At 44.2% G+C, this 21,726-nt stretch overlaps 1 protein-coding gene across 1 annotated transcript in view; it reads right to left on the bottom strand.

Moving 5' to 3' along the window:
• Positions 1-252: 252 nt before the first annotated feature.
• CLCA1 (chloride channel accessory 1) overlaps positions 253-21,726 on the bottom strand; it is a 36,639-nt gene continuing 15,165 nt past the window's right edge. The window contains exons 6-14 of the mRNA XM_045064810.1: positions 20,696-20,914; positions 19,902-20,129; positions 16,884-17,058; positions 14,915-15,021; positions 12,491-12,706; positions 11,668-11,929; positions 10,442-10,612; positions 7,983-8,222; positions 253-750 (exon numbers count right to left, since the gene is read on the bottom strand). Of these exons, the coding sequence (XP_044920745.1) occupies positions 368-750; positions 7,983-8,222; positions 10,442-10,612; positions 11,668-11,929; positions 12,491-12,706; positions 14,915-15,021; positions 16,884-17,058; positions 19,902-20,129; positions 20,696-20,914 (2,001 nt within the window). The 3' untranslated portion in view covers positions 253-367. The remainder of the gene's footprint in view (positions 751-7,982; positions 8,223-10,441; positions 10,613-11,667; positions 11,930-12,490; positions 12,707-14,914; positions 15,022-16,883; positions 17,059-19,901; positions 20,130-20,695; positions 20,915-21,726) is intronic.

Below are 21,726 nucleotides of genomic sequence, written 5' to 3'. Positions count from 1 at the left end.
AAGCACCTCTTCTTTAAAAATCATTAATAGGGGTGCCTGGATGGCTCAGGTCATGATCCCAGGGTCCTGAGATTGAGCCCCACATGGGGGGGGGGTGGTCTCTGCTCACAGGGAGCCTACTTCCTCCTGTCTCTCTGCCTACTTGTGATCTCTGTCTGTCAAATAAATAAACAAAATCTTTTTAAAAAATCATTAATAAATGCCTGTGTGATTAAACTTCTGGATTTAAATGATAGTCTTTATACATATGTAGCCAGTTGTTTAGCATTTGATTTTATTATATCACCCTCTACGGGAAAGTTTAAAATACATTTTGGAGAATTTTATAATCAAAAGAAGGGTGGATGATTTATTCATCTCATGAAACTCAGCCCAAGGCTACTGACAGCTGCAATTCCCCTAGCCACTTCCACATTATTTTTAAAATGTGAAGGCCAGGAATGGTGCTATTGACATTGATATCAGGACAAGGAGGAGTAGGTATCTCTGGAGGAGTCGGTGGAGGAATAAACAAAGACACTCCCACAATATTAGAGATTTCTGACTTGAGATTAGACTTATCAACAGCCTGAACTGCAATGAAGAGATCCGTGCCATTTTCAAAAGGGATGTTTTCCGGTGTAAACACGAAGACTTCCTTAGAGTTGGCCTCCTTCGGGATAAGATCAGATGTGTTCACTTGAAGTGATTCAGTGAAATTGTCTCTGAGATCAAGAATACTTGCACTTATTTTAATGATATATTTGAGAGCTAAAAAGAAAAAAAATCGTGACTTGTAATTCTCAAGTGTTATAGAAGTTTTAAGTCTATAAGAAACTATATTACCATTCTATAAAGTTCTAGTGAATAAATGTAGTTGATGGTCCATATTTATAAGCATTAGTATTCTTTTTACATCCTTGTTTGTGTATCGCAACAGAGTGATAAATGTAAAACTGGATCAAGGGGTGCCTGGGTGGCTCAGTTGGTTAAGCATCTTTACCTGATTTTGGCTCAGGTTATGATTCAGGGTGGTGAGATTAAGCCCTGAAGAGCTTCCTGCTGGGCATGGAGCCTACTTAAGATTCTCCCTCTCCCTCTGCCCTTACTCCTTCACCTGTCTCCACTCTTCCCCATCACGTGCATGCTCGTGCTCTCTCGATAAATAAATAAATAAATAATTAAAACTGGGCAGGCATGAGCTAAAGTCTTGATCAGCATTTCTGTATATGCATCTGGCTGAGAGAGGAAGTCTTTAAACTATTGCTTATTGTTTATTATTTATAGAGAAGTTTGGGGTACAGTGCCTCTCAAATTTTCATGTACATAAAAAATACCCAGGGACCTTAAAAGACAGATTCTGGTTTTGTAGGTCTCATTGGGGACTGGAGTTCATTTCTAACAAGCATTTCTATGATGTCCATGCTGCCATCTGAAGACTATACCTCAAGACAAAAATCTAGTAGGACCCGAGTTTTCTCCCAAAGGTCAGTTCTGCTCCATAGAGATCTATGCTGTATTCCCAAGCCTTTCCAGAGTGATTGCTAAGAATGGGGTTTATTAAAAGACAGTTTGGTAAGATTTCAAAAAAATCTAAAGATTGCCTGTTACTGGTTGAAACCTCTTAAAAGATAAATGTGGGCCAGCTTTCCAGGTTCTAAACCTCTCCTATTTAAAAATCCTAACCTTTCATTTCATAGGACATTCACAATCCCTCTTGCTTCCTGTCTTCCCCATGCACCATAACATGTCTGTCTGCCTCACCTCCTTCTGCACCCCTATTGGCTGGAAAACTCCTTTACACGGTTCACACTGTTGGGCTGGCAGGAAGGGCTACTAAAGATGGCGAAAGTTCCCGCCACAAGACCTGAGCTCGGACAGGAGAACAAAGGCCCAAGCAGGAATCTGAGACCCCCGCCCCGGGCTCCTGTGGACCAATGGGATCCCGATGAGCAGGCGGGATATCCAAATAAGGGAAACTTCCAAAAGACCCCTGAGCTTCCTCCGAGACCCCTTAAAAGCCCCCTCCTCCCTGCCTTGGGGGCGACTTCCGCCACTCTGCTTTCCAGAGTGGCGGAACCTCGCCTGAGGGTGCCCACCTCCTCCCGGCGCAACTTTCCTGGCTCCCCTTCTCCTGAGCCCTGAAACTTCGCCGGAGAGCATTTTTAATAAATCTTGCCTTGCACCCACTTTGCCTGGTGTTGTGTTTATCTCGCCGGAAAAAACTTTACATTTGGTGCCGAGACCCGGGAAGGAGATTGAGCCCCCACACAGTGGGGAGGCTCTCTCCTTTCCCTGGCTGAACCGGACCTGCCTTTCCGAACGCCACTTCCGAAGCTGTGGTGAGTTTCCCCGATTCCGCGCCTCCTTCCGGAAAGCCCTGCCCTAATCGCGGCCGCGTCAGGGTGGACCCCGCCGGTCACCAGGTGACCTCCGTGACTCCGAGAGGCTGGGAGACGTCCTAACCTCTACGGCAGTCGACACAGTTTTTCCGCAACCCAGTGGTGGACGAGGGGACGCCTTCCTCCAGCCCTCGGGTTGCCCGGCAACGAATCGTGGGGACCTCCCAATCCAAATTCGACCCTAAAACATCCCGGGGGTGTTTTAGGCCTGCTGGCCAATCTTAAAACCCTGGAACTGGACCAGGACCTGCGAAAACGACGTTACTGTACTGTCGCTTGGCCACAATACCGATTAGACAATCAGTCCCAATGGCCTCTGGAAGGCACGTTTAACTATCAGACTTTCATGGACCTAAATAACCTCGGCAGGCACCAAGGCAGATGGGCCAAGGTCCCTTATGTCCAGCTTTCTGGACTCTGCACTCTCGCCCCTTCCTCTGCTCTCACTGATCCACCTCACAGGTCCTCTTGGCCCGCTCCCCTCCCCCTACCCTGCCACCCACTGCTCCCAAAGACTCGGACCTCTCCTCCCCGTCTCCTCTCTCTGAACCCCCGGACAGCTTCACCCATCCACTGACAAGAGGGCCTCTGGTTCCTCCTCCTCCTCCTCTTTACCGCGATCCTTCACCCCAAGGTCCCTTAAATTCAGGATTTCTGAACCAGCGCTCTCGTCTACCCCTCCTTCTCTCCCTGCCCACTCCTATCCGAACTCCTGACAAATTTATCCGCAGTAAACGGGAAACTCCAATCAAAGTTTACTGAAGGTCAAGTAGGCTCTTGTTATTTGTTAAAATCTGCTAGCAAAGAGATGACTAGAACTGCTGGTTACTTGTGTCTCAGAGTTTTAATGGGTCATTCTTAAGGTAGCATTCAAAGTCTTTGGTAACCGTTAACCGAATGGGATAAAATACCAGAGCGCTGGTCCCAGAACTAGGTTTACGCTTTTGAAATCTGTTGGTAAACACCTTTTGTGCTTAATTGAATTCTGTTGTAACAGCCGCAGGGCTACTGTTTGAGCTAGATCCTTTCGTACCTTTCGTAAAGAATGGAAGGGGAGACTGATCACCTCCCATTAGCCAGGGATACCCAAAGGAGAGGGTGTCCAATCTGTTTGAATCTGAAGAGTGCCTGACTGCGTGAATGTGTCTGTGTGGCTCCAGCAGCACTAGGGCTCGAAAGCCCCCCGCTGAGTTAGTCTGCCCCCCAAGGGAGGTTGCTGGAGTTGAGGAAGTTTGAGTTCATGCGCCCTTCTCTCTACAGGACCTTTCCCAAATTGAGAAACGTTTGGGCTCCTTTTCGGCCAGTTCTGATAACTACATTAAAGAATTCCAGTATCTGGCCCAAGCCTATGACCTCACCTGGCATGATTTACATGTGGTCCAGACCACCACCCTCACCATAGAGGAGAGGGAATGCATCCAGGCTGCTGCCCAGGAGCACGCGGATCAGGTCCAGCTCACTGATGCTGGAGCCCGGGCGGTCCCAGCTGTAGAACCAGGTTGGGATTATCAGGATGGCCAAGATGGCCACTGGCACCGCGACCGCATGGTCCAGTGTCTCATAGCCGGCATGAGGGCAGCCTCTAATAAGGCCGTTAATTACGACAAGATTAGGGATATTGTCCAGGCCCCTACGACAACCCCACCATGTTTCTTAACCAGTTGACCTAACCTTTAACCCAGTACACTCGCTTGGACCCTGCCTCTCCTGCGGGGGCCACGGTACTGGCTACTCATTTTATCTCTCAATCAGCACCGGATATACAGAGAAAGTTAAAGAAGGCTGAGGAGGACCCTCAGACCCCCATTTCTGACTTGGTGAAAATGGCATTTAAGGTCTTTAATTCCCGTGAGGAGGCGGCTGAGCTTAAACGACAAGCCATATTCCAGCAAAAGGTTCAGTTGCAGACCCAAGCCTTGGTAGCAGCCCTGCGGCCGGCCGGCTCTGGGAGCCAGCAGAGAGGGGAAACCAATCGCACCCCGCCGGGGGGCCTGTTTCAAATGCAGGGCCGAGGGACATTGGGCTCGCCAGTGCCCCAATCCAAAGCTGCCAACTCGGCCTTGCCCTCAACGCCATTTGATGGGCCACTGGAAATCCGACTGCCCTAACCTCGGGGTATCTTCGGCGCCTCAACGTGGGGGACCCCCCGAGACAGTAAGTCTGGCCTTTCAACTGCTTGGATTGGAGGACGACTGACGAAGCCCAGACTCAGCCACCCCTCTCACCCAGGCCGAGCCCAGGGTTATGCTCCAGGTAGCGGGTAAGTCCATCTCTTTTTTTGCTGGACACGGGGGCTACCTACTCTGTTCTGCCTTCCTACTCGGGACTTACTCGAACCTCACCAATTACTGTTATGGGGATCGATGGGACCTCCTCCAATCCTAGGGTGACCCTTCCCCTTACCTGTAGCCTGGATGGGTTTCCCTTCCCCCACTCGTTCCTATGATTCCTTCCTGCCTGGTCCCTCTACTGGGTAGGGACATTCTCCAGAAACTAAGGGCAACTATCTGCCTCTCCCCTTCCTCCCCTCTATCCACCTCAACCCGTCTCATCCTACACCTCTCCACTCCCTCGACCCCCACTCCAGATGACCTACCTACTGTAGACCCTCAGGTGTGGGACACCTCAGAACCCATCATTGCTTCCCACCTTACCCCGGTTAAAGTACAGCTTAAGGATAACTCTAAGTTTCCCTCAAGCTCAGTTGCCTATTTCCTTAGCCCACCGCCAGGGCCTGAAACTATCATAGAACGGCTTTAACGTCAGGGACTCCTGATCCCCATCATTTCCCCCTGTAACACCCCATCCTCCCAGTACGCAAGCCCTCAGGGGCTTATCGACTGGTACAAGACCTTAGGCTTATCAACGAGGTCGTGGTCCCCCTCCACCCAGTCGTTCCTAACCCTACTGTCTTGCATTCCCCCAAACACCTCTCACTTTACTGTACTGGAGCTAAAGGACGCTTTTTTCACCGTCCCCTTGCACCCTGATTCCTATTTTCTTTTTGCCTTCACCTGGGAGGATCCTGACACGCATGCTTCTGGACAATTAACTTGGACTGTTCTACCCCAGGGGTTCAGGGACAGCCCTCACATTTTCGGCCAGGCCTACAGACTTAACAGCAGTGCGTCCTTAAGGCCAGGACTCTACTACATATGTGGATGACCTCCTCCTCTGTAGCCCCTCCCTCTCGGTCTCCCAAGACGACACCTCCACCCTACTTAGCTTTCTGGGGGCCAAGGAATATCAAGTACCCCCCTCTAAGGCCCTCAACATGACCTTAGGGCAGCCCATCACGGTCTACTCTCCTGCTGACTCACAGAGCTCCTTAGCCACCGATCCCTGGCCCATCTGACTCCTCGTCTCCAGCTATTCCATCTGCTATTCCTAGAGAACCCGCATCTCTCTCTCTCTACCTCTCCCCGCTTAAACCCTGCAACTTTACTGCCTATACCCTTGCCAGATAAGGGGTGGATCTACATCCAGGACAGGATTGCCCTGCCAGGCAATCTGGTGCACACCTTGATTACTGACATCCACCAATCCCTCCATAGTGGCTCATAGGCTCTCCACTAATTTCTTCAGCCATTGTTCTATCATCCTTCCTTATCTAAGGTAATCGAAGTTGTCCACAGGGCTTGCAAAACCTGTTCTGCCGTGAATTCACAAGGAGGAATCCAGGGCCTAACCAACAGCTCCGAGGTCATCAGCCGGGGGAAGACTGACACCTGGACTTCACTCCCATGCCTCGCCATAAAATACATTCACAGGCTTGATCGAAGCATACCTCATGGCCTGGGAAACAGCGGACATAGTGGCTACAATACTCATCGAGCGCATCATCCTGAGGTTCGGATTGCCCCGGACCCTCCAGTCGGACAACAGACCTGCCTTCATCTCCAGTGTAACCCAACAGGTAGCTGAGAGCCTCAACCTGGAAACTTCACATCCCATACCACCCACAGTCATCGGTAAGGTAGAAAAGGCCAACAGGCTGCTCAAAGCCCAACTCACCAAATCTACCCTAGAAACCCATCTTTCCTGGCCTACACTTTTGCCTATGGCTCTCACCAGACTCCTGGCTACGCCCCCCGCAGGTCTTCAGGCTTAAGCCCATTTGAATTACTATACGGCCGGCCCTTTCTTAGAAATCACAGCCCTCCAGCCATTTCCCCGCCTCTTTTATCCTATCTACCTTACCTCACTCTATGTCTTAGGGATACCCCTCCCTATTGACTGGCCACTCCCCAACTTCAGGGCCACAAATAATACAGTCCATATGGGCCCCATCGGGGGAAACATACATATTATTAATGTGTCCTCCCTTACCACCGCAGCTGCCATATCACTAATTCCTCCCCCCTGTACTGTACTCCCTCGGGAATATTTCTCTTGTGCCCTCAGGGAATCTATCGCTGCCTGACCACTAATGACTCCCCTGGGCTGTATATTCATTCTACTATCTCCTTCTACCACCATCTACTCTGAATCCCAGCTGCTGTACATCCTATTTCCCCAACACCATGGAGGAAGGGCTGCCCACCTCCCATTCATAACAGGGGCAGGAATAGCCACAGGGGTGGCAACTTGAACAGCGGGGATAGGAACCTCCATAGACTTTTTTCTTACAAACTCTCCCAAGCCCTGAATGATGACACGGAACGGGTTGCTGACTCCCTCACAGCCCTACAGATGCAAGTCACCAGCCTGGCAGCCTTAGCTCTCTACAGAACCGACGGGCCTTAGACCTTCTGACCGCCGAAAAAGGGGGGACCTGCCTATTATTAAATGAAGAATGTTGTTACTTTGTTAACCAATCATATAGTTACCTCCAGGATCAAAGAACTCAGGGATCGGATCCAAGCACATGGCGAGACACATCCTCCTGGGGCCTGGACCCCTACAACTGGGTAACCTGGCTGCTCCCTCTGGCGGGACCTGTAAGCATAATCCTCCTCCTAATCTCAGTTGCTCCCTGTCTTTTCCGGTACTTGCAGGGTTGCCTACAAGAACTTGCCTGAGTATCTGTCAATCAACTCCTCCTCCAGCCCTACTCTCCCTGCCCACTTTCGACTACCCCCATGACGACGCCCCCTGTCAGCAGGAAGTAGCCAGAACCCAGTCGACGCCCCTGACAACATTATATTAAGCAAAAGGTCGGAATGTTGGGCTGGCAGGAAGGGCTACTAAAGATGGCGAAAGTTCCCGCCACAAGACCTGAGCTCGGACAGGAGAACAAAGGCCCAAGCAGGAATCTGAGACCCCCGCCCCGGGCTCCTGTGGACCAATGGGATCCCGATGAGCAGGTGGGATATCCAAATAAGGGAAACTTCCAAAAGACCCCTGAGCTTCCTCCGAGACCCCTTAAAAGCCCCCTCCTCCCTGCCTTGGGGGCGACTTCCGCCACTCTGCTTTCCAGAGTGGCGGAACCTCGCCCGAGGGTGCCCACCTCCTCCCGGCGCAACTTTCCTGGCTCCCCTTCTCCTGAGCCCTGAAACTTCGCCGGAGAGCATTTTTAATAAATCTTGCCTTGCACCCACTTTGCCTGGTGTTGTGTTTATCTCGCCGGAAAAAACTTTACACACACCACATTCCGCTTACCTCTTCCATGATCATAATCATCCCCAGGAGCTGTCCAAGTCAAATTAATAAATTTGTTCCCTTGGATTTTTGCCTTAAGATCAGTGATTTGACAAGGTGGAAAGCGGTCAGGTATGGGAGCCTGTGGGACACCAGAGGCCACAAATGAACCTCCTGAGGTTGTTCTGCTGAAACACACTTGGTTGCCGTCAAGTTCATTCTTACTAATTTCAGGTCTCGGTGGATTCCATTTTATTTCACCTGCAACACATTACATTACACTACATTACATTACATTATATTACAAGCAACTATATGACTATACTTCCCTTTGTTTTGTTGTCGGATTGCCCTCTTCCTACTCTCGCCTTTGCCTTCTTCCACACACAAAATTAATTTGGTGTAAGATCCCAAATCAGGTTGCATCAGAGGAAAAAAAGCAAAGAGAGAATCACAGTTTATTTTATCTTACAGATATTTTCTGGAATAACAATTCTCATAATTTATTTTCATGACATTTGTCGTGGAGTTGTTTCTCTTCCCATCTTTTTGCCCATCCTGATTTTACTCTTCCTAGATCAGTTTAAATCCTACCTCTATTTTAAGCCTTCTTAGACTGCCTCAAGAAATCTCTTTCACCTAGTTAATGTGGTTGGTTTTATTATTTTTCCTATTTACTTGGTAATTAATAATTTGGACCATCAAGAATTGCCCTGATTATTTCTTCCATGCATTTTCCCCCTCTATATCTATGTTTGTGTTTTATCATTCTTATTAGATGGCAGCTTCTCATAAACTTTTATGTTAGAGGTTCTAAAATTTTATGCTTTTCGAAGACTTCCGAGTTTCCATTGAATGCCTAGGAAATTAGTGCTTGTAGCAATTTCAATATTCTTCACATTCTTGCTGAAATGTTGTATAAAAATAATCCTGGAACTCAAAGAATACCCTGACCTGCTCAATCAGTAGGGTTCTCCAATTCTCATTTCAATAAAAATATTCCGTAATACCCTAACATGGCATTACACAGAATTTACTCTTTCCTAAAACCTACTTCTTTAACCCTTAAAATTTTTGTCTGTAAAGACAGATTGATCTTCATACCCATCCATCTGGTCTTGGGCAAAGATAAAGCAGATACTGTAGCAGGTTCAGAGTTAGTATTCAATTCACCAATAGAGAGCATCTCTCTTGGTATTCATCAAGGGATAGAGGAAAAAATATGGCTCTCCAATGCCAAGCCAAGTCCTATCACAGGCCAATAACCTCTCTAGCCTCTGTTTCTCAGTCTTTAAAGTGGCATAATTAGAAGAATGTAATGTTCTAATGTGAGCAAAACACTGAGCATGAGGCTAGATATAGCCATTAAACCAAAAAGCTCCTGCCTTTTCCCCCTAACTTGGAAAGAAGAACAAATGAAAATGAACTAAGCCGAAATATGTGAAATAGCTTTGGAAGCAATGTCTTTAAAGCATTGCTTTTTCTTGTGCTCACCTTTGCATGAAACACCACATGTCCTAAAATCCTCCTTTTACTGAGCACACTCCAAGTAAATAGGACAATGGGAAGCTTCTTGGAGGAGCTATTCCTACAATACACCAGGTGCTAAGAAAAAGAGATTGATGGAAAACAAGTCCTGGAACCCATCAGTACTAGTGTTGGTCCCAATTCCAGCTCTAATCCAGGGCAAGTGTTTATGACCAAGACTGTATAGGACTGTGTGTTTCTTGGAGCACAATTTCCCCACCTGCTTACTTGTGTGCTCAGTGTACTGGCTGATACTAGGTTCATCTACTATTCTCCCAGGTCTGAGCAAGAGAAAGGAGACAGTGGGGCTTGTGATACTGATGCATATAATAAGCTGTAAATTCCCTTATTCTATAGAAATGCCACTATCAGTGGAAAGAGCTTTATTATAAAATGTTTTAAAATTTATTAAAAATAATAGCAAACATTTAACACTTTTATTTACCAGCAACAGCTCATTAGATGTATTTCCTTGTTCATTCCTCATAACTACCTTACGAGGTAGTTACCATTGTTATTCCCATTTTATAACTGAGGAAAGTGAAGCACAAAGAGATTATCTAAAATACTTTGGTAGAGGGCTAGAATGTGAACCCAGGCAGTAGAAAGCTGCTTTCAATCTATTGGCTTTCATCTGAGGGTTACTTTGCCTCTAGAGGACAGTCGATGATGTTTGGAGACATTTTTGATTGCCATGACTGTGGGGGATGCCTCTGATACCTAGTGAGTAGAGGACAGGAATGCTAGTAAACATCCTACAATGCACAGGACAGCCCCCACAACAAAGAATTATGTGGCCCAAAATGTCACAAATGTAGTGTTGGCCCAAAATATAGTGTTCAGCCTGAAAAACCCTGATATCCAATCACACCATTCTCCCCACAGGCTTATTGGTTTTCTCCTGATCCCAAGCCTTTTTATTCAAGCCAGGTGTGTGATTACAGATTACTTACCATTCTCAATCCAGCCAGGCATGTGCATGGCTCCATTCTGCTGAGGTCTCACCCTCTGTCCAGCTGCATTTATTCCTCCCAGAGCCCTCACTTTCACACTGTATCTACCATTTGTATCATAAGCCGTAAAATACCTCGAATAGATACCATCGTCCTTAGTAGCATCGGCACCTTGAAAGGAAAATGAAGAAATTGATGAATATCTGAAAGGCGGATGCACATTTGTATATTTCCAACTCACATGTGGGTTAAAAATGTTCAAAGCAAAGATAACCTTGCACTATCTCCAAGAGAGTTTAGGATTTGATTCCGTTAAAGATGAAATCTACTTTTTCTCTTAGGCACACATGCATATGCGTGTATATGTCTCTGTGTGTGTTTAGCTTCATATGTATATATTTTATCTTCCTGAATTGTTGTCTTTCTTTCTGAAATCAGAGGTCATGCCATGTGTCTGCTACATCCAACATAGGTCAAGGTAACTATTCATTAAGTATCTGTCGAACTGAGTTGAATTGTTGCACATTACTATGAAGAAAAAAGTTATATGATTATCTTTTTTAAAAAAAACTTATGGCTTCTCACCAGGGTAGATTTGGGTAGGAAATCCATTTATAGAATTTGTTCTAATAAGGTTACTTGCATCATAGTAAGCAGTCATGTGCTTCTATAAAGAAATGTAGAATTCTCTTTCTCTCACTCCCTGATTTCTTTAAAAAATAATGGGCAGGATTTTCATTTTGGGGGCAAACTAATGCAGAGTCTGCATAGATATAGCAGGCACATATAACTGCACATGAATTTATCTCTGCCGCTTTCTAAATGTGAAAGCCTCAATTTCTTCATCTGTAATGTAGGGTTAATAATATCTCAAAAGTGTGGTAAAGATAAAAATGAAGATACTATAACATAAAATAGCTATTAATTTTTCTCCTTCCCTTTTGGGGAGTGTGGAATATCCTCTGACAACTCCCTAGAGTATCTAAGTGTATTAAACTTGAGCCACTAATGTGTTTGGTCTTTGCAGAAGCTAAAGGTAAGCCCTTCTTCATGCTGTCCAACATTTTAAAATACAGGAATTGTGGGGAAGCAGAGAACTCTCCCAACCAGACCCCCAGTGGCGGACTCTCTGATTCTAACTGTCCGCACCAGATCATGCCCTCCTTCTGTTCCTTGATTGCTTTTTGGAAAAGAAAGAAGTGTTTTCCAATCTTTGGAATGGTTACCTGCTCCATTGTCCAGTAATTCAAGGTTAACTGTTTTACCATTCACTGATTCTATTATAGCTGTGACAGTAGCCCTGAGGATTGGCGAGGATCCTTGATGAATCTTTGCATAAACGGCCATAGGGCTAGGAAATTTGCCTTGGTCTTTGCTCATTTTAGAGGTCACTGTAATTGGAGGCAGAGTAGCACTTGAAGCACGGGAGGTTACAGTCAGAGTCAGGGTTTGTGAGCTTGCTTTCAGACTGTAACTCCAAGTACCAACCTGACCAAAACAAATGGAGATATTTCCAATTAATAACTGTAGGTGACACAGACCTGACTTTAATGCTACCTATAGGAGAGCTTATCTGGTATAAGCATGTTACAAAAGCATATTTAAGAAGATCTTTGATATTTTGTCAACCAACGGAAATTCTGGTACATTTGGGTTAACTACATGGTTCTTACTGTCAAGAAAATCCTAGTTGGGGAAAATGAGGTCAGAAAGCTGTGTCCTTATTTCCTTGGTTTCTAAAAAGCAGTATCAAATCAATGGGTCCATGAGGTGATATTTTTCCGAAGTTTCAAGGACCATTTTGCATCTTGGCTTCTATGTAATTTGAAACTTCTCCCTTTAGTACTTGTAGAAAATATCATCAATTTCCTTTCCCTTGATTTGCTGTCATACTAATGAGATAGAGAACTGGATAGAGAATTTTCCTTGTTCTCTCTTTCATTCAATACTAACTCTCCTTTTAGCAACCACCCACATTGAAAAAGCTATTTTGTAAAAACTTCAATTTATCTTGTCAAATTGTGGGAAGGATAAAACCCTAGTCCATACCTTTGCAGTGCCTGGGATCTGGAGGTAGGCCATTCTAGTGCTTGTGTCCACTACCAAGCCATCTTGTTTCTTTCCACTAGGATCACTGAGAAGGATTTGGGGAGGCTGTGTTGTCCAAGTGATGAGAAATAACGTGTCCTTTCCCACAGTGCTGTCCACAAGCACTGTGCCATTCATCCACTGATTGTTCTGGAGGGTTAAGCCTCTACTCTCAAGCTGTTAAGAAAGAAAAACAGCTCTTTACATTCTGGAGAATATAGCCCCCATCGCACAGTCTCTTCCATTCTGCCTCCAATTCCCAGTTGCCCCATTAAAAGCCTTCTGTGATGCCTGAGTCCTTGGTTTAGTATTTAGGTCTTAATCATTATCCAGTTCTAAATTACCTTTCCTCCAGCCTTAGCTTCCACAATGTTTATTCCTACACCCAAACCAGACCACTTCCCAAATGACACTCATGAATCCCTGACTCTGACTTTATCATACTCTCTGCTTTTCCTGGAAGTCTATACATTCAACTCCATTTATCTAAGCCTTACCAATCCTTCAAAACTCGGTTCAAATGGCACTTTCTCTCTGAAATTTTCTCTAAAGTCCATCTCACTTACTGACTGAGAATTCTCTCTCCCTCCTGTGAGTTCTCACACAATCTTGTTTCTGTCACTCCTTTGATACTCTCCCAGTGTTTTCCTTTATACCTACTTGTGTTTATATCTCATCCTGTTTACTAGACTATAAACTTAACTCTTTAGGGGCCTGACTGGGACTTTTTGCAAATAACCAATGCTGGATCAAGTAGCCCCTGTGAAGATAAATGAAAATAAGTCAAGGGCCAAGGCTGATTTGTTGTTTGGAGAAGAATGAAGAAGTGGCTAGAACAGAGACTGAGGTGGGGAAGGGTTAACAGGACTTTTACAGAGAATGTGACCTTGAGGACTGTCTCCTAGATAATTATCTCCTGTCCTTAAACTAATATCTAAGAGAAGATAGGGAGGCTGGGTCATAGAGTCAGATTTCTGATTTCATAGGTAGATTTGATCTTGGATGTGGAAGAAGTAAAGGGCTCTTACACTCATATACGGAAGGGCTCCTAAATCTGATTCTTAAGGCAGGTGGGGAAATGAGTTCTGCTCATTTCTCTCTCTCTCTCACTGTTAGGCCTCTTAAATACAAAAGTAATAGGCAGAAACTGCCTGACCGTGAACTTGTCCTTCATCAGTTTAATCACTTTTTTCAGACACATTCCTCCAATTTCCAGATGGGACTCTTGAGTTCAGTTTTCTAAATCTGAGCTAGGATAACACAAATGAGTATAATCGCTATCTTCTTTGATTGAATAAATGCTACCCTGGTAGATCAGAAAACCTATTGTTTCAAAATCTGTCAATTTTTGGCTTTAACATGACATTGTTTTTTTACTTTCATCCAAACTCTCACAATAAAATTATCACAATAAAAATAATAATTCACATAGATGTGAGTTCTGATTATTTACTCTCTAGCTTAAAAATTCATATGAGTAGCTTTTGAAACTCAAGAAGAACATTTAAAATATATTTGTTTTTTTCTTAATGTATAGTCCCAAAATTTTTGAAAGAAAATTTGGTTTTCTTGACATTTTAGAACCAGATGGGCCCATGGTTCTGGTTCATATCTGGCTGAGAAACTGAGGCCCAGAAAGGGGAAGTTCTTAACCTACAGTTCGAGAGTTAATGGCAGGCCCAGGACCAGAATCCAGGTGTCTTGACAGACATCATGGGCTTTTCACAGAGCAAAACACTTTTCACCCATAAGGAAATCCTGGCAAATATCAGAGATTTGAGGTAATGGAAAAATAGAGCACATAATCCACGAACACTGACTTGTCCCAGAAAATTTGTGTTAAGTTGATCTACTGTGAAGAAAATTTTGAGCCAATTATACTGCTATGGGTGCTTGTTAACAGATGTTAAAAAAAAGAATTTTTGGACCTATTATATTGTATGTTGCTGGTTTCTGTGGAGAAGTCAATATTGTTTCCAAACAAGTAAACACTAATTGCTTTGCTTTAAAAAAGTAGTGTTACATTTTAGGAATAATGTCCAATATCAGGGTAAAACATCTATTTTTAGTTTTACCTTACTACTAGACAAATGGAGCACTTAAAAATTTTAACCATTAGGGGCACCTGGGTGGCTCAGTGGTTTAAGCCTCTTCCTTCGGCTCAGGTCCTGATCTCAGGGTCCTGGGATCGAGCCCCGCATTGGGTTCTCTGCTCGGCGGGGAGCCTGCTTCCCCCTCTTTCTCTGCCTGCCTCTCTGCCTACTTGTGATCTCTCTCTATCAAATAGAAAGATAAAAATCTTTAAAAAAAATTTTAACCATTAAACTCTCCATTTTGGTTATAATTATTTAGAAACATGAAAAACCAGAGAGTAAAAATTCTGACCTGGATAGCACGCTGGGAGGCAGCTCCATTTCCAGATGAAAGGGCCCCAAAAGCATCAATGAGACCATTGTTCTGAGCCTGATCTGAAGCATATGTCTGTAAACCTCCTAAAACACATTTATATTATCAGAAGTTGTTTTCTAGAAAGCAAGTATTTGCACCATTTTAGCTACTGTTAAGATAGCAGAATACATGACATAAATATTCTATTGCAGTTTTAAAAATATTAATCAATCACCATCAACCAGGCATCCAGATTAATTCAGAAGTCGATACTAAATTTTTAATCCTATAGCTTCAGCAACATCTCAGTTGCCCAGCTAGGTCAATTATCTGCAAAGCAGCCATGAATCTCTGATAGGTCAAAACTAGTAACATAAAATTTCATGTTTTAAAGGTCATATGCTTCATATAAGAGAATTCATTAAGCCTTATTCCAAGCCTATTGGTTTATTCTTATTTTAGACATAATCTTAACAAGCTTGACTTTTGGGTTTTCTCCTAAATCATAAAACATATATATGTTAACAACAGCAAGAAATAACAGCTGTAAGGGACAGTTATAGAAAGTATAATATAGAGTAAAAAATAGATTATACACCAGGTCTTGGGCTGTTTAGAGCACGGGTAACTAAGACAGTTGATGTGAAAACACTTTTAAACCATTAATGCCATCCAAGGGTTTAGGTACTTTGGTAATGCTCTTGGGGCCCCACCCAGATACCCTTACTGAGGCAATAGAATCTTTCCCCTGCTGCTCTAAGTGTTAGCTGCTAATGGAATATAACTGTTCCTTTTTCCAGAAAATTGCCTTACCAAAAGAGGTTATGCTTGCTGGAGAAGTAACATGCTCCCTCACCTCCATCTTGCCTTGATTGTCCACGGCTGATGACTGACGGACACAGTGGTATAAAAGGTCAGCCCTTTGCCTCAAGAGTGTACCAAATGTGTGATGCAATTCCAGATTGAGAGCTCTCTGTAGTGTTAGGCTTCAGCTAGACTCTATGTCCACTTCTGTGCTTGTGTCCTTCCCCTGTCCTATCCTACTGCCCTTCTCCTGTTCTCCTGAGAGCTCTCCCTCTATAAATCACATGCACCCAAATCCTTGTCTCAGGCTCTGCTGCTAGGAAACCCAGCCTAAGACATGTGGTATTAGGAATAAGCAGTCCATCATTTCGGCTCCCTCAGGAGACAACTCGGCATAATAATTGATATCTATAATGCTGGCCCTAAGTTAAAAAAATACTGTGCCTATTTACTCTGCTAAGGAAGCCAGGCACATATGGAATCTTTTTAAACCATCTGTGTGTGAGATTAGAAACTCAATATATTAATATTTTAAGGGGAAAATGCATTGTTTTCTACATTGTCAGAGTGACCTTCTGTGCACTCAGTGGGTTCTTTGCTTTTCCCCTGCTACTCCTTATTAAAGTCTCAATTTAGAGGTCACCTTTCTGGACCTTCTCCTTTCCTTAAAAAATTCTGACCTGGATAGCACGCTGGGAGGCTGCATTAAGGTCAAAGGCTTTCCATTCTAGTGTGCCTTCTATAGTTAATAGAGTACTTGTATCATGGCATTATATAATTAGTGGCTTATCATCTGTTCCCCCTGGGTCTGTAGGCCAGCTGCCAGTTGGAAAAGAGTGGTTCCTGGCTAATATATTATGTTCTTTGCAGTCCTTACTTACAAAGTGTCTGGGAAAAGAGACCTGAGTCCTAACTAGAGCGCTGTGCTGATCCCATCTTCCTCCAGACTGCCATAATCCTAGAACTGAGGCCTTAAAAGAAATGGGGAGAGTCAATTCTAATGGTCATTTGGAGGAAAAGGCAGGTAGTTGGTTAATAAGATTCCCCCTCTCTATATATAGCCCACCCTTCCCCTTCTCCCTTGTTCACTGGAGCTCACAGTACAGTGGAAGAGACAACTCAGCAATTCAGTGGGACACAGCAGCAGCAGACCGTCCTTCACCTGTCATTTTAGACAGCTCCTCTAGTTCTTTTGCAGCAGAGGGCCCCAGCGCGACTGTGTGGATGACAGCTCCACTTTGTTTCACCTCGTTGAAGCACGAGCTTATAGTGTTATCCTCTCCATCGGTCAGCAGCACGATTTCAGATCCATCTGTTGAGAATTTCTTCCTAATAACCTAAGAACATAATGCAGTGTATGAGTTATCAGTGTGGCCAAGGTATTTGGGAGAACAGCATTTAGCGGGAATGAGAAGAGAAATTCCAGAGGGATTGAACAAAAGTGCCTGAGAATTGTCAAATAGCTCTCTCTCGAAGTGATAAAATTTTAAATCAGCAACACTAATGGAATCTGACAACAGTCTTTTCTTTTGGTTACCCTACTGCAAAGCGGGCTCTGTAAAAAAATGTCAGGGTAGTTATAGAGATTCATAGCACTGGGGAAGCCGCAAAGGAGGTTTTTAGTTTCCTTCATATGATCTCTCCTTGACAGGCTTCTGGAGGTTCCCAGATGCTTTCAGAAACCACCCTCACTGAATAGGATAATATATGGGAGATATTAGACACAGGGTAGAGTTAGCTTGCATGATATTCACCATCTGACTATACCAGCTGTTTATGGTTGGCATTAGTTCTGACTGGTAAGTACCCAGGTCACAGGAATTATTAAAATTTTTAATATTCCCTCTGATTAAAATAAATAATTTTATTCTATTAACCCCAGCTCCTAATGATCTTATGACATCAATGTTTCAACCATTCCTGATTAACATGGATTATAGTTTTTTACATTGTGTAGAAAACACAGATTTTTTTTTTTTTACCAGTGTTGGATAAGATGTTGATAGAAGGAAAATTAGATTTAAAAAATAGTGTTACTCATTTCAGAAGAGGAATGCAAGAGTCCACTTTTCCCCTAAAAAGAGTAGAAGGAGAGACCTAGTAGGGAAAACTAGCAATCAAGCCTGAATAACCTCTCTTCCCTGGACCAGACGCAGAAAGGGAAAGCACCTTCAGTAGGTTGAAAGAAAAGCTAAGAGCAGAGAGTACTTCTGCTGCACTGTTTGAACTCTGAGGGGCTGCCACACAAGGGAAGAGAGCAGAACTGTGCCTGCTGCTACATGATAGAGCCTAAAGCCCAGGATCCTCTCAACCATGGCCGTGGCCTTGATCTGAACAAACTGAGAGGCCAGAGAAAGGCCTTAATTTGGATTCCTTTGTCCTACTCTCTATCACTGCTATGTGCTGTGGAAAATGTGTGTAAGTTCCCACATATCCCACAGAGAAGACAGAAGTCAGCCGGAAAGAGAAGAGGTCATCTCACCAGACAGGCTGAGGGGTGTTCAGTCTCCTTAGGAGCTGGATGGAGGACAAAGTGGTGCTTAGGGCTGTGCTTCAATAGTGGGATCCAGGGTGTGGCTGAGTCAGCAAAGATGACTGGGCCTGAATCAAGCCCAGAGAACAAAGTCCAATGGGCACCTCAGCAGACAGGGGAGCCCAACACAGACCTGACAAGGGCCCTGCTGCAGGAACCAATGGGGAACTTGGGACACTGTAGGACCCAAGGCTCTTTACCTCATCACACGCAAGCTCCTCCCATCCCATATCTGGACTCCATTGGGCAGGGGGAGCATCTAAATTCCAGTTGTATCCTTCACACTCTCTCTCACCCATCTAAGTGGAAAATGCAGAGCCAGAAGTTCTCTCTTCACCACCAGGCCATCTGGCATTACTCATCTCCCCTAAGATTTTGCACAGCAGGAGTTTAATATTACATATCAGCGATTTCACTGTCCATTCACCTCCCTCATTTGCTTCTTTAATCAAAGCTTGGGTGAGTGGCAGAGGCGAGAGAATCCAGATGCCCACAGGCCTCTGGACAAGGGTTCTGCTGCTGACTGTGCATACAGTGGAAACCACTTTTAGGGAACTGAACTTAAAGGTGGAATAAAAGGTCCCGGGGACAGACTGAATTTGAGGAAATGTTGTCTGTTGTCCACATACAATAGTGTGAGCTGGAAACTAAATGTTCCTGCTGCTGCTTGGGAATCTAGAACAGCCCCGGGGCGGGTTGTTCCCCCTATTCGACAGACAGCTGACCTGCCCAAGATGTCACAGGGATTTTGAGACCTTAATCAGCCAGCTTCTTTCAGCCTCTTATTCTTTGTTTCATGGGGCTAAAGATCTTCTAAATAACTATGGAATATTAGATTATGTGTTTGGAGCAAAGAGGTATCAGGTGCTATCAAATAATTCAATATTATTGAGACCCTTCTGTATAAAAGATACTGCGCAGCAGCCTCAGAGGTCAAGAGGTAAGTCTTATCCCTAATGAAATTTTGCTTGAGTGAAGCACGTGATTAGAAAATCAGACAGAAGGGGCGCCAGGGTGGCTCAGTGGGTTAAGCCGCTGCCTTCGGCTCAGGTCATGATCTCAGGGTCCTTGGATTGAGTCCCACAGGGAGCCTGCTTCTCTTCCTCTCTCTCTGCCTGCCTCTCTGTCTACTTGTGATCTCTGTCAAATAAATAAATAAAATCTTAAAAAAATAAAATAAAATAAAACAATGTTTAAAAAAAAAAAAGAAAAGAAAGAAAAAGAAAATCAGACAGGAGAGCCTAGAAGTCAGAAGAAACTTTTTTGTTAAAGTTCACAGGATTTAGAAAGAGTGATTCTGTACAACTGAAAGAATCAGGAAAGATGTCCAGAAGTAGGTCATGTCTGCGATGGATTCTTGAAGAATGACTGTGATTTGAGGGACAGAAGAGGAAGGGGAAAATATTCTAAGGGGGGAGTCTGGCAAAGGTGTGGAAGCGCTGAAGGACAAGTGATCCAAGTTGCTGAGATACAGGACACCTGGAAGAGCGTTCCTGGTATGGGACCTTAGAAAGGTAGGTAGGTGGTGCTCTATTATGAAAGAATTTAAATATTGGAGAAAATTTGACTTAATTTTGTTGAAAACAGACTTAAGTTTAGGAAACAGAAATTGTAAACATTGACAAATGACAGGGCAACTCGTCTTACAGCAAATGCTGATCGAAGCCCGGAGCAGATGGATGTTCCTCCTGCAGCCACTGCCGGTAACCTTTTGGTGAGGGCATCCCTTTCTGCAGCACTGTTTATCTGTACAAGTTCACTTTGTACATGGGCAGCACTGTCAAATGTCACCATCCCAGCCCAGGAGCCTTGCTCAACTATTTGCAGAAGGAAAAGTTTGCCGGCTTGATTCAGTCGGTTAAGGCGGTCACCATTCTAAATGGAAAAGTAAAAGAAAAGCAGTCAGGTTGGGTTTAGATGAGCAGACTAATAACAAAACAGGGCAGAGGAAATTTGAAAATGACTGCCCTAACATCGAGTAAATGACAATAAGCCTATTCAGGGGCCTTGATATTAAATTAAATTTCCATATTAAATTTCTCCTTTATAATTAGTAACATCTGGGTAGAATTTTAGGGCCTTTGTTTAAATAGCCCTAAAAGATCAAGCTAGATTAGGCAGTAGTTAGATCATTACTGCTTTAGTAAGAGTTCTATAGATGGACATACTGTCAGTGAAACATTAAAAAATGTCAAGGCTATATACTTCAGCAGATCTTGCTCACAAATTAAAAGCTAATTTTATTTGGCAAATGAGACTCTTGCTGTTGAATCCCTGTTGAATAGAGTTGAGGTGGGTGTTTCTAATGGTAATGTTATTGCTGTAACTGTTCTGACCCTAAGGGTTGTGTTTATTCCCAGCCTGTTACAAACTGTGGTCCAGATCATATCATACACAAATATTGAGAGCAGCACCCTGAACACCAAGACCAGTTAACGTACCGTCATGCTTCCAGACTTATCGAGAACTAAACACACAATTCTTTGTCCAATCTGCAGCAGTGAGAATGTGGGTGCGGGTGGCTGGGTCGTCATAGGAGTGGTTTTCTGAAAGTCCTCAGAATCACGTATCACTTCCCATGTGCTTCGGAGATTGCATTTTTGGTTTTGTGGGTTTGGGGCCTCTTTATTGTGGTTTTTTTCTGTACAGAATTCAACCACCTGAAATTGTCGATAAAATTATAGAGATAAACCGTAGAGAGGATATTTAAATCCCTTGCCCTCCTTCCTAGTCTGCCTGGCTAATCCATAAACTTGGCTTAATCCCGCAATCACTACAGGGCACTGCTGGGGAAATTCACAGTCATAATTCAGACTTCCTGTCTCATACCACATCTTCAACCTTATTGGACCCTTGGTACAACTCAGCAATCTATTTATCTGCTCTTGGCTTCCTTCCTACTTCTCAAACTGCCATTTCAAGCATCACCACGGTCTTCAAACCACCTACTTCTTAACATTTCTCTGCTGGTAACATCTTATCTCTCCATCCTTTTACTTCCCACTCCCTCTTCCCACTCACTGACCAACACCCTGCATTCCAGCTCTTTCCACTAAGACGTCCCACCAGCTCCTCAACCTTCATGTGTTCGCATTTGAACTTACCACCTTTCCTTTAACTCTGCTCCTCCTCCTGTCCACCCAGTCACCTCCATCAGGAAATCCTATCTTCCTCCTTCTACAAAATAACCAAGATCCATCTATTTCACTGCTTCTCTAGTTCATCATCTTTTTCCTTCTCCATTGGAATCTCCATTCAAAGCCTTATGGTCCCTGCCTCGGACTATTTTGGTCTCCTATCTAACTTTTCCATCTTGTTTGCCCTCCGACTGGCCCACTCCACAGTTTCCAGAAACAGCTTCTTTCTTACTTCTGTGCTCAAGACCCTTTGGCAGCTCCTTATTTCTCACACACTATTTCTGGACGATTTGCATAGCAAGCAGCAATCTCCATGATTCAGACTTTGCTTCACT

This window comes from Mustela putorius, unplaced genomic scaffold (assembly GCF_011764305.1).
Source record: "Mustela putorius furo isolate JIRA1106 unplaced genomic scaffold, ASM1176430v1.1 tig00003853_pilon_pilon_pilon, whole genome shotgun sequence".
NCBI classification, from domain to species: Eukaryota; Metazoa; Chordata; class Mammalia; order Carnivora; family Mustelidae; genus Mustela; species Mustela putorius.
This window is presented reverse-complemented; position numbering and strand designations above follow the sequence as displayed.